The sequence below is a fragment of the Typopeltis vanoorti genome, chromosome 23 (genome assembly GCF_054136105.1).
Source record: "Typopeltis vanoorti isolate ZY-2024b chromosome 23, IOZ_Tvanoo_1.0, whole genome shotgun sequence".
NCBI lineage: Eukaryota > Metazoa > Arthropoda > Arachnida > Uropygi > Thelyphonidae > Typopeltis > Typopeltis vanoorti.
The window spans coordinates 11,268,997-11,282,433 of NC_143571.1; the positions used below are offsets into that span (position 1 = coordinate 11,268,997).

The window sequence follows — 13,437 nt, forward strand, 5'->3', positions numbered from 1 at the left end:
TCACGGTGCACTGACATTTGTGAAACTCAGATATTCGTATATAAATATCCCTGACATTCCATTTTATTTTGGTTTTTGTTCTAAGAATTCATGCTATTGATTAATTGGTGTTGATGTTTTTTCGGTGGATGTCAACCATAGAAGTTGAAAACCTATTGTACTGTGGGTGGGCTAAGAGTGAAGGGTTAAGTCTCTAATACTCTCGCACCAGGTAATGAAATTCATCTACACTTAAAGACATCCATGCGATTTGAATTTGCAGTTGTTTTGTTTCACTTGATCCACTACCCAGGTGAATGCAATTTTATTTTTATTTTTTTTTTGAAATTGGTTGTCATGTTGTATTTCATTGTATTTATAATGATAATTATTTTTGATAAGTAATAAGTATTTTTTTTTTCTTTTGTCAGTAATTTTTTGAGTACCTCCGGGACAACGAAAACCTTCTGTGAAGACAGTGCCTTGCTATTATCTTAATAGCTGTCACTCTCAGACGAAAAAACAATGAATATGCTAAATATAAATTAAGCTGGACACTATTAAATACAGTATGGCGCATAACAAACAGTTTGAGTGTCGAAGTTCTGTATACTGTTTTTTTGTGCCATACTGTATATAAAAGATAAGAACAATACTAGAGATATATAAAATCATCCATAACTAAAAATTGCATGTAATTACATAACACACACGAATATCAAGCATCTACCGATTTCAAGTTTTTGTTGTATAAAACCGAACAAATCCATCCATTTACTTAGATATTTATTCAATATATGCTGGAATATCTAGAATTTTGTAATAATGATGAATTCAGTTTTGTTTTATCACAAAAAAAAAAATCTTATTTGATGTTAACTTAAGTGCATCCGGTTGTAATTAATTACATGTGCGATTCATGTAATTAATTACAATTCCTACTACTCAATGAATAATATAATGTTAGTATTAGGTGATGGGGGAAAATGCTAGGATTTTACAGAACAGGAAGAATGCACATTATTTATATATCTTTATATTTACATAAAAAATTATACTTTTTTCATAATAGTACTGAAAACATTTACATTTTTTTCTTTAAAGAAAGAAAAGCTATCTTTTCTTTTATATGAAAGATACCAGCAATTTACATTAGGTTAAATATTTTCTTTTAACCATTATCTTTACAATAGATATACTTGCAGTTAATTTGATATTTAAATTAGGCATCTAAAAATTATGCAGATTTTATATTTGTTTGTTACCGGTAGCATAAGATTGAAGGACGTGAATACTGTTTTTCAATATGGCGGTTACATCTCACATGTGTACATTCCGTTTTAAGTTATTCGAATATGCAGATTTTTCTAAATGGTTTACAACAGTTCCTTCTGTTATATTTCAATTTTTCCATTAGGCGTATTTTTCTTATTAGAAGAAAGTGAAGGAGCAGAGGAATATCTTGACCGGCGCTCGATTTTATCACGGGCACATATTTCTTCCCAAAACATTTTACTCTGTGTGAAAGCTGGTGATTGTGGTTGAATGCAGTTGACTTTGCATTTAGTTCGAAAATTTACTGGGAGATTTTCACAGCTTGTTTGTTTTTGATCGTTATGATTTCTCTTAAAGTTTGGTAATTGGACAGCGAGAGCATAATTTTTGTAAAAATGGGGTGTCGTTTTCTTAGTTTTCTTGTCTTCTAGTTTATTTTGTGAAGGCGAATTAGTGTTGGCTTCGCAAATGTGCTCACTCTTTAGAGAAGTTATTGCGGTGGTATACACGTATTTATCTGTGTGTGGATCCAATATAGAAGAATTGCTTTTCATCTCTTCAGATTTTGAAAAAGATTTTGTAAGAATTATTTCTCTATGATTAGCACCGTTAGTCGAATTTTTTTGTTGTTTATCTAGAGTTCGAATATTGTTGTTTTCTCCGATGTTTTGATATTTGGGCTGCGGAGAGTTTTGTTCCTTGGTGACATCGGAATCTTTCAATGCAAATTCTTCACTTGTTCCGTTCTTGTCTTGATCACTTGCTGGACCATACAGTTCGTACATATCCGGAAATTCCGATACACTAAAACTGGGCACTTCCGCTTCAATCACCTCATCTGTATTGTCCGGTTCTGAACAACTTCGATCGGCTAAGTATACTTTTAGTATGTTTGGTGTGATTTCTGGAGAATCGGTCCTTAACTGGTTAATTTCACGTGCGACTGGATGGTTGAACAACATATAATAATGACATTTGCGACTTTCTAAAGGAGATAACACAAGGTGTTTCTGAAGTTGCTTTAATGAAACCACAACGTCTTGGCTACCAGGCATGCTGTTGCTGCGTTTTCTTTGTTGTCCATTATCTATCATTTTTTTCTCCTGTTCTTCCAAGAAGCTACGTGTAGCTTCTTCACTAGTACTGCTTGACCTTTGTCTACAGTGTTGAGTCTTATCACATCGAGAATCATTCTCAGAAGAAATAAATACATCATCAGAGAATCTTCCATTTGTTTCTTGTGATTTCGAATCCACGAAAGTAATCTCTTGATTCTTGTTTTTGTTCTCTTGGTGTGTTGATATTTCATCTTGTGTTTTTGATTCGTCATTTTCAAAGCTAATCTCACATGTGGTAACATCTGAAGATGAACTGTTTTTAGTTTTCTTATTTGCAACCAGTATTTGTTGAGTATATTCTTGATTATTAACCTTAATCGAAACGGGTTTGTTTTCTGAACTCGATATTTCATTCTTTTGATTAGTGCGCATGTCACAATGATCACTACGAACCGTTTCAGCCTGTGCAATGTCAGAAATCTGTGCGGTGGTCATATTACTAATATTTTTAGAATGAACTGTATCTTCTGATACAGAATAAGATGCATCCATTTCAGAAGTGAATGTGTCTTCATTATCAGTGGAATGATATTTATCATGTTTTGCTAGCATTAAGTCCTCTGTGTGTCCGTCACTGCACTCTTTCAGAGATTTGTTCTGCTGTTCAAATTCCCGAATATTGTGATAATTTCCGTAATATCTGACTGTTTCTTCCACTTTTTCAAAATCATCCCCTTCGATCACTACTTCTTGTCCGTTTAACATTATAGTCCGACGTAACACACGGCGACGAACAGTTACTCCCAGTTTACGGAAGCTGTCCACAAATTTTCTGTCCTCACTCTTACAAAAAGTTGTTTTTTCTAAATGAGACTCCTCTTGGTTCTTCCTTAGTAGCTGAACCTGCTGCTGCTCCTGAATTAGATGCTCACAAACTTCGCTGTTAGCTCGTCTTAGTGGAATGAGTGGAATCAATTTGCTTGGTCTGGCAGTTTCGAAACAGGAAAAAGAATCGTCAACACTGACCTTGTACGGACTACCGCTTACATGGCGACCTTTCCAAATAATGCTTAGTTTGTGCTTTCCTTTGGTTATGGGAATATAACCTACCGACACTTTATCTTGTGTTATTTCGTATTCAAAAGGAATCTCGACAGTTCTTTCTACTGCTTGACCGTCTTCGAAAGTCACCCTCTTTGGCGGTTCTGCGAATGGTCGGTACTTAGCGTGTCCCTTTCGCTTTGGTGAGCGGTGAGTGATACGCTCGCTACAGAGAGTATTCCGTGGACCTCTGATTTCAACGACAATATCAAATGTGGACGCCATTTTTACATAAATGTTGAAACGAGCCTTCCGGCCCCTTACTGCAACCGTCAGTCCCATTCCTTTAATGACACATTCCTCTTCTGAACTATTCGCTTTTTCCTTATCGTTTTGGTGGGTTGTTTGCGTTGTAGAAATGATTGTAGCAGAAGCCTGTTGCATCTTGGCCAGAAGACTAAAGAGTTTTAGTTCAGAATCTTCACTATCCTCGACCATTTCGTCTGCTATGACATCCTAGAAAATTACAAATATATTTAACTGCTTTAAAAATTATATTTTAATTTTTTATTTAATAAAAATATTTTTTTATTTTACTTATTAAATAATTCATTAATTTATTTAATGGACCTTAGAATTCAGATTATGATCACAGTTCACAGATCACAGGTTCTCAAACTCTAGGATCCATCCTTTGAGAGTGTGTGTGTGTGGGGGGGGATAGGACTTAATATTTAGTGGAGCGAACTTTGAGAAGTGATAAAAATAATTGAACACATTTATTCATAATCTTCTTTCGCTATGCCTTATCCCGTGTTAAACGGGGTTGGCGTTCCCATCTTTAATCTTCTTCTTCCAGATTCTCCGGTCCAGGGTATCTTCCCGACTCCATCCTTTCTCCCTAAGATCCTCTGCCACCTTATCCCGTCATCTGAGTTTGGGCCTGCCTCTTTTCCTCCTTCCCTCCACCTCCACACGCTCCACTCGTTTACCAACATACTCCTCACTCCTTCTCTCTACATGACGGAACCACCTCAGCCTGCTTTCTTGTACCATCTTACGGATCGGTCTCACCTTGATGTAGTCATTCCTTATCCTGTCCTCCTTTGTCACACCACTCATCCATCTCAACATCCACATCTCCGCCACCTCCATCTTCCTCTCCCGTGCCTTTGTTATTGGCCACGCCTCCGCGCCATGGAGCATCGCCGGCCTCACCACAATCTTATACAGCTTTCCTTTCCTCTTACAACTCACTCTCTTGTTGCACAGGACCCCGTTCATCTTCCTCCAGTTCATCCAGCGGCATGTTATTCGGTGCTGTATTTTCTCATCCAAGGCACCATTCCTCTCGACAACCGACCCAAGGTACTTGAATTTCTTCCCTGAAGTTAACTTTTCACCCTGGAGTCGTATGATTATATTCTCGTCACTCCCCATTGATATATATTCGGTCTTTACCCGATTAATTTTCATACCTCTCCTCCAATACCTTTCTCCACTCTTCCAGGGTCTTTTCAAGCTTCTCTCGGGATGATTCGCAGAGAACAATATCATCGGCAAACATCATGCTCCCTGGCGCCTCCTTCTTGACGTCCTCCACTAGTACATCCATGACCAGATCAAAGAGGTAGGGGCTCAGAGTTGATTCCTGATGGAGCCCTACGACAATGGGGAACCCCTCTGTCATGCCGACACTAGACCTGACCTGAGTTTTCGCTCCCTCATACATCTTCACCAACCTCACGTACTTTTCCGACACTCCCTTCTTCCTCATACACCTCCATACCTCCTGTCTTGCCACTCTGTCGTACGCCTTTTCCATGTCTATAAACACCATATGTAGCTCCGCCTGCATCTCTCTATATTTCTCCATCAATCGCCTTAGCGCAAATGTTGCATCCGTTGTTCCTCTTCCTGGCATAAATCCAAACTGCTCCTCACCAATTTTTGTTTCCCGCCGTATCCTTCCTTCAATTACCCTTTCTCATATCTTCAACGTGTGTGACGTCAGCTTAATCCCTCTATAGTTGCCACAATCTTGAACATCTCCTTTTCCCTTGTAGATTTGGACGAGAATGCTTTTCCTCCATTCCTCTGGTATCTTTTCCTGTTGGGCTATTTTCCTCATCAGATCCCATAACATGTCTACGCCCTCGCTGCCCAAGCTTCTCCAGGTATCTGGTCCTCCCCACAGCTTTTCCGTTCTTCGTTTTTTTTCAGTGCCCAATACACTTCTTCTCGTTTATTCATAATAAATGTGTTCAATAATAACAATAAAATATTTATTTTTATATCGTAAATAATATTTTTACGATAAAAATAACATTCATTTGGTTTAATATTTTTCTAAATGGCAGGTTTTATACACTTTGTAATTATAAATAATGCATTTGCATAAATTTAAATATTAAAATTAATTATAAATATTTCTAGTTATATAAACGGGATAATGTAACTTATGACATCTTCTGCACTGAAAAAGATTGGGAACCCTTGTACCATAACCTCATAATTGCTATTGCGATGTCAACACAGCGGTAACACCATCAGCTAAGATATGTTTTTAATAGTAGTTTATTGTAGTGGGAAAATCAAAATTGGAACATACATTCCCTCCAAATGGGCTAGTCTTCGAGGTTCATTTGGTATCGAATGTTCTCTGGTAGGAAAGATCTCGGTTCGAACCCGCCTAGGAAGTGAAGTTTACTTTTTCATTTCGATGCAAGTTATCTAATACGGCTGAAGTAGGGGAATGTTTCTTTTCAGAAACTCTAGTTTTTCATCCTACAAAACAAGCAAACTGGCCAGAAAAATAAATGCAGTTTACAAGCATAATTCACTATTCTTATAGCCTTGGATGGTTCGACAGTAATTCTAAAAACAACAAGCAGCAAGCCAAACGGATCGTAGTGCTAAATATTCCAGTTGTCTGACTTAGAAATATACTAGGGGAGGGGGAAATAAATATAGCAAGTATCATTAATTTTTTTTTTTGAAAAAAAAAAACCTCAGATGTATTATACTTGTAATGACACCTATGCAAGCATCGCGTATGCGAGAAAAAGTGATTGTAGTAGTTCGGTGAGATTGGACTGAAATGCAGGAAACATTTCCTGCATGAATTTACAACAGGATGTAAAGCGTGGTGTACTAAATCGTAAAGGATTCAGTTTTTCTTTATTTTTATTTTATTTTATTATTTATTGAATTTAATTTAAGCTGATCAGTACTATCTGGCACCATCTCAAAATAGGCGAAATCTTCTCTGTGCATTCATCCATCTATGTTCATCCATATATCGATGTTCTATGTGGATGGATTTTATCGAATTATAGTGTTTCGGATCTTTATTCAGATTTGGGAAGTCATATCGATTTTGGTTTAAATCCAACCAGATTTAGTAGTTAAACTGAGTGAATAGTTTTTATGGTACATAAGCCAAAAAAAAAAAAAAAAAAAGATTTAAGACCTGTGTACACATTCATGTTTCACGACTGTCATTCATCACTTCTTTTAAAATTTAAAACCGCGGAGTAAAATGATCAGAGAGTTTTTGAAGCTATTTGAACGAATGATAACATGCCGCAGTAGTATTAAAATAAATACATAAAATAAGAATTAAAAAAGTATTAAATATTAAGTCGAAAATACGTTTTAAAATTAAATATCTTTTGCAGTCACTGTAAATAGAATAAGTTAAATTTATATATATATATATATACACACACACACACGCACACATATACAACGGGTAGGTGATCAAAGAGCGGTTGTAGCTAAGGAAGTAAATCTTGGGTGGGATAGATAACAGTTAAAATCCTGCTTATGACGCTAAGAACCTTTATTAAGATTTTTAAAATAAATGTGAATTATGCGTCCTAATGCAGAGGTGGAAAGTTTTTTCTCCCTCGGAAACTCGGGTTTTTCATCACATAAAACAAGAAACCTGTCAGAAGCGCACGCACAAAATAAAATACACTTTATGCAGATTAGGTTATACTCCTCACAGAATGGCTCTAGAAAGACTGACTGTTTTAGATGAAAGTCACACATATGAGTTGTAGCTTCCCATGGGTTATGTGGGGCATTGCTTTCTTAATGCGATACACAAACAACACTGCGAAGCTGCAACGCTGCGAAGCTGCAATGCAATCTGCGGGAGGCACAGCAGTTTCAAGTAAAACGATCTATTTTCGAAGTCCCCTGCAGGATGTGCGACAGGAGAGAGAAACGTACTTTGTCCTTGACATAGCCTAATCGGTAATGGTCAAGTTGACCTGACCTTTGCTGTTCAAAGGTCTTGCAAAGGATGAACTTCTTTGCTCGTGAAAATGGTCAGGTTTTTAACCATCTGCAAGAGCAGAAAAGTGTCAAATGTTTCCAACTTAAATATTGCAATAATTCCGCTCTGGTGGGATGGAATTTTTTAAACATTGGGATTCAGGATATACACATGCATCATAGATATTGTCTGTGTGTTTCAACTTTAGTTTTAATGGGATAATGTTCATAGGCAAAATAATTCCTATTACTATTAATAATTCCGTCTTGGCTCGAATGGAATTTAATGAAAACTGGTGTTCACACTCAATCTTAAAAATTTGTGGAATCATTTCCATTTTGGCTTCGCTCGGACTATTTGAGGTGTAAAATTAGGCGATACACAATTGTATGTTTATTAACTACAAAAACAGAAAGAAATCGAGCTGCGTTATGACTTATAACTGAAGATCGTTCTTGAGTATGCAACGAAATATCAGCTGTGATCAGTATAAAAAGTGTATGCTGTATAAACAATTATAAGAGTATTTAAGTAGTTGAATGGGTATGTTAGCGAGATTTTTTTTTTCTCGTTATAATTCTGTTTTGATTGGCAGAGTAATTTGAATGAAAGAAAAATTATGGTTACAAGTATATATGCCAAAAATTGCTCTCGATTCAATTTGTTTATGATAATTATTTGTGTCGGTATACATTATACAAGAATATTACCAAACAGCAATGTGTGATTGTCTGCAATGATTTCAATTATTTCTTTATTTGTTCTGCTTATACAACCATTATCTCGATGAGTCGCTGAAGAGTTTTCAAAGTTCTGAGATTAGATTTTCCACTTCATATGACCATTGATACTATAATGAAGAATTAATTTTAAACTTGCGTGTTTCTACTTCTTATGAAGTTTACACACACATCGAAAACAAAAGTAGCTTACCGGTGCGAATTCGAGATGTTTTTCGATCAGTTGTAGTCCAATTTTCCAATTATCCAGGCTGTACATCGGATTCAGGCGGTCATAGCGAGTACGGACACCAGGTACGATGCCTTCTATTAGCGAGCAAAGCACTATACCGCTGTTCCAAAACTCGACCTGATCGCACGGTAGATGACTGGGCACTTTAGTAGATGCCCATTCCAAAAGTCTTGCTTTTTCTTTAGCATCGATAGCACATCCTGATAAGATTATAAATATTTGTTTTCATTTATTCTGCATTGATATTGGCACTCAATTATTCATACAATACACATAAGCCAATAAAATATCAAGGAATTTGGGTCTCTATATTTAAAAAGTACATATACTGTAGTTCGTTGTAGATGTTTGTTGTGTAAATATAATTATACAAACATCTTTGGTAAGGCAAGTAGGATTTTCTTCCTGTCAACCCGGGTTTTAACTCCGCCATCCAATTTTATACGTATAAAATTATCATATATAATAAAATAAAATATATAATAATAAATTGATAAGAATAGAAAAAAAATTCCTTAGGCCACTCACCGTGCAAAATGTACTATAGGTTTACAAATAACCTTCAGTGTATGGGAGCAACATTAAAAAATATCTAGTTACTTTGTTATATTAATTAAGTAGATAAACACGAATTTTTGTCTTTCACCACAAACAATAAGTCAAACATTGTAACTTAATTTTTTTGTATGTGTTTACTAATAAAGATTATTAGTAAACCTATAGTACATTTTCAGAGCCGGCGCTAAGGTCTTTGGCGCCCGCATGCAATTTCTATCTAAGCGCCCCTGTAACAATCGATCCGGGAGAGTGTGGTTCTTTTACGATAATAAAAACTTTAATTATTTGAAATTTCTTAAATAAATTTTGACGGAACAGCCACACGTGGGTTCGCTAAATGTAACGAACCGGGGATGTTGGCTAGGCAGGATAATCGTTAAAAACCAGAATATTCAAAAAATTCTCAAAAGTTAAAGCAATTTTGATAAAGCCACTTCACTTTAATCTTTGAAGATAATGATACAGGGATTATAGCCTTCTCACCCACCCGAATCGCTAACAAAATTAAAATGAATTTTAATTAAAGCTAAAATTTATTTGAACTACTAAAGTTATAAAAATTCTTGCATTTTACAAGTTACTAAATTCTTAGTAACTTGTAAAAATTTTTTAATAATTTTTTATAAGTGGAACTATCTTTTAGAAAAATAAAAGAAACTCAAAATAGATGAGAAAATATGAAAAGAATTCAGAAATAATTAGAACGTTTAATATAAGTATTCAAAAAATGACATCTTTACAGAATAACAGAAAATAAATTAAATTACATAAATATACTTGAAATTTTTTAAATTAAAATTTCAAGGTTTTTGATTTCATATTCACAAAACCAGAAATAATGGTCTTAACGTCTAATTCCGCACATATATCATTTTCAATAGCTATTAACGCCAAACTAATAAGCCTTTTTTGTGACATACTTGTTCTTAAGTAGGTTTAATCAATTTCAACTTGGAAAAGGAATGTTCACCGCTCGCTACACTAACAGGTAAGGTTAATAGTATTCTTAAAGCAATTGAAAAGTTAGGGAAAGATAAATTATTGGACACAATAAAATTAAGAATATCGAAAGGGCTTTTGAATATTTAAATTATCCTTCCGAAAAATATCTCGGAAAGCACATAACTCGTCATATAGTTTTATTGCATTTACGTCTTTATTGTCGCAGTCCTTCAAGAGAATCTCTAAATCGTCACAATTTTTTCGTAAATACGGGAACAACATAGGCGTTAGCTGATTTTTTTTATTTTTTATCTTCGTTATTAATTTGTAGTAATCTATACAATAAATTGAAATTATCATAATATATTTTTAGTTGTTCAAAACGTTCTATTAACGAACACATTGCAACGTCTATAAGTGTATAAAATACATTCACTCTAAATTTATCTTCTGGCGATTGTGGCGTTTCGTCATGATGCTCGTAGTCAAATTGTCGTGTCTTCTTTCGTCGTCGAACTTCCGTACCAGTTTTAAATTCTTGTTCTCCATCCACCTCTTCTCTTAGTTCTTTTGCCGTTTTTAGAACTTCTTTAAAATTTGTATCTGATCGATACTCTTGTAAGAATATTTAAGTTTTCGATAGATTCTAAAGCAAGTGTAATGTTCATATTTTTATCTTGAAGCATTTTATTTTTTTTGACGCATATTATATTTTATATACAGGGTTTATTCTGTTAAGTAAATCATGCCAAGTTATAAGAGAGCAAATAAATTTGTAGTCCTTTATTTTAGCACATAATGTTTGGGCTTCATGCTGAGGTTCTTTATTAAAATTTTCATTGTTTAAAATTTCAAAAAGTGCATCATAAATTTCTCCTAACTGATATCGTAGAGGGCGGATTGCATTAATTTTACTTTCCCATCGCGTTTCTGATGGCTGTTTCAATGTTAGTTTTTTTACGAACTTTAAAAGGATTGCCCAACGTTTGTAAGAGAATGAAAAGAAATTTTATATTTCTTGAAAAATTGCAAAGAAACTAATTGTATCTGCATTCACTTTGGCTGCATCATTAATGATTAAATTTAGAGTATGAGCAGCATATGGCACGTAAAACGCTCGAGGATTTTTGTTCAAAAGCAAATTTTGGAGCCCATATTTTTTTCCCTTTCATATTTGCCCCATTTTCATACCCTTGACCTCGCATGTCTTCAGTGGGAATGTTCCATTTTCCCAGTTGTTCCATTATTGTTGCACATAAACGTCCGTTCTAATCTGATATATCTGCAAAACCTAAAACGTTTTCCCTGATCTTGACAATTCCATTGTCACAGGAAACAAAGCGAATAATAATGGTCATTTGTTCTGTTTTACTTGCATCAAGTGTGCAGTCTAAAATTATGAAATAATATTTAGATTTTCGAATTTATAATAAAATTGTATTCCTGATTATGTTACTTAGAGTTTCCAATATTTCATTTTGACTGTCTTTACTCAAATAGTGTACCCTATTGTATTCGTTGTAGGGCCCTTTCAACATGAGTTTCCATAACGGGATCAAACATTGCAAACAGTTCGACTAATTTTAAAAAAATTGCCGTTATTCCTTTCATATAATTTATCAGATGATCCGCGAAAAGCTAAATTTCGACTACCAAGGAATTTTATAATTTCAATCAAGCTTTCTAAAACACTCCTCCAATGTTTCTTTTCCATTTCATACATGCTTTGAGTCTGGAAATCAATAGTAGTTTTGTTTTTTTTTAATTTTTATCAAGTTCCTTCCATTTAAAAAAATTTTTCATGTGAGTTAAACTAGTCTCATGTCTATGTAAAGTTGTACTTACATTTCTCCAATCGTTATAACCTTCTACAAGACTCAGTAGGTGATTCAGTTGATTTAGTCGGTGCGACAAGTTTGCAACTAAAGCAAAAAACAGAATTTAAAGTTTCGGAATAAATGAGCCATGTTTTTGGGAGGAGCTCCCGTTTTCCATTTTGCTATTATAATACGTGTCGCCAAATTTACGACCTATGTATCTATATGTAATATGTATCTCTGGGATATATTATATTTTTCTTTTGAACAGGCCCCATTTCAATTAAAATAGCTCGTAATTTTTCATCAATATTTTCCCATTCACCTGGATCTTCTAAATTTACAAAGACTAGCAATGTGTTAGTTTCGTGGTCAACTACAACTAAATCTTGTTGTAGTTAACTAAATCCTAACTATTTTTTCACTTAAATGATGTTCAATTATCTTGTTCAATTCTATATGTTCTTGTAAACGGTTCGCCTATCTTGCAAGAAGAAGCTTTCGAGTTTAAGGAATGAAAAAACTTTGCAGCGTTCTCTGAGGTCGGCTAAGTAACCTTGGGTTTAAAAGTTCTTATAAAGATTGTTCGGTACTAGACGGGATTCGAACCCTAGTCTTTCCACCTAAGGACATCCTTGATATCGATTTGGCTACAGAGACTCCCAGTCGCAAAATGTAAACACTTCCCTTGTCATACCCCATCACGAAGAAGTCATGTTAGGTGAGATGGGAAGATTTAAGTGGCTAAGGATCTGCAACCAGAACATCAAGGACCTGCTACATTTTGGCAGTTTGCCAGCCTGTTTGGCAGAGAATATCGTATGCACTCTTTAACTTACTGGCGGTGGGTCAGAATTTTATTTTGATCAACGATTTTGTGAATGTCGTTAGCTGGTAGTCGATTGTCATTAGAGGGACAGTTACTTGAATTTGTAGAAATTCAAGTAACTGTCCCTCTTTAGTTTTTTGTTTTGAAAGTTTTGATCACCTTGCATGCATGCGCGCGCGCGCACACACACACAGGGTGATCAAAATAAAAGTGTCCATATTTAAAGCCTTGTGGAGCGCCATAAAGTGATCCAAACGTTCGAAACTTTATAGGAATACATTGTTCGTTATGCAGAGGCAATATCTGAGGGAAAAAAAAACGTGGTTGAAAAATTCACCACCAGAGGCGTCGTAAACACCAAATGCATGGAATTTGTATATCTCGTTCAGTTGATCTGACCCTGTGACTTCTGGCTCTATGGATTTCTCAAAAACAAGGTGTATCGGGATTATCCTGATAACTTGCCAGCGCTGAAAGTCGGCATAACACAATATGTGCACAACATCAGTCTCGACCAGCTGCGTTCACACAATGTGAACACACTATAAAGGATGCAGTTTGTGACCTGCCAGGAAGAGCAGCACATTGAACAATACAGCTCGGGAATGCATAATGGACGTGAATAAAAATGTATTGTGTATGCTTGTGTCGCTTTTATCCTTCTTACACACACAGAAAAAT

The 13,437-nt window shown here is 35.2% G+C and overlaps 1 protein-coding gene across 2 annotated transcripts in view; it reads right to left on the reverse strand.

Moving 5' to 3' along the window:
- Positions 1–974: 974 nt before the first annotated feature.
- LOC150093614 (uncharacterized) overlaps positions 975–13,437 on the reverse strand; it is a 44,046-nt gene continuing 31,583 nt past the window's right edge. For both annotated transcript variants that reach the window (XM_090412959.1, XM_090412958.1), the window contains exons 3-4: positions 8,572–8,810; positions 975–3,869 (exon numbers count right to left, since the gene is read on the reverse strand). In XM_090412959.1, coding sequence (XP_090269085.1) covers positions 1,374–3,869; positions 8,572–8,810 — 2,735 coding nt within the window. In that variant the 3' untranslated portion in view covers positions 975–1,373. The remainder of the gene's footprint in view (positions 3,870–8,571; positions 8,811–13,437) is intronic.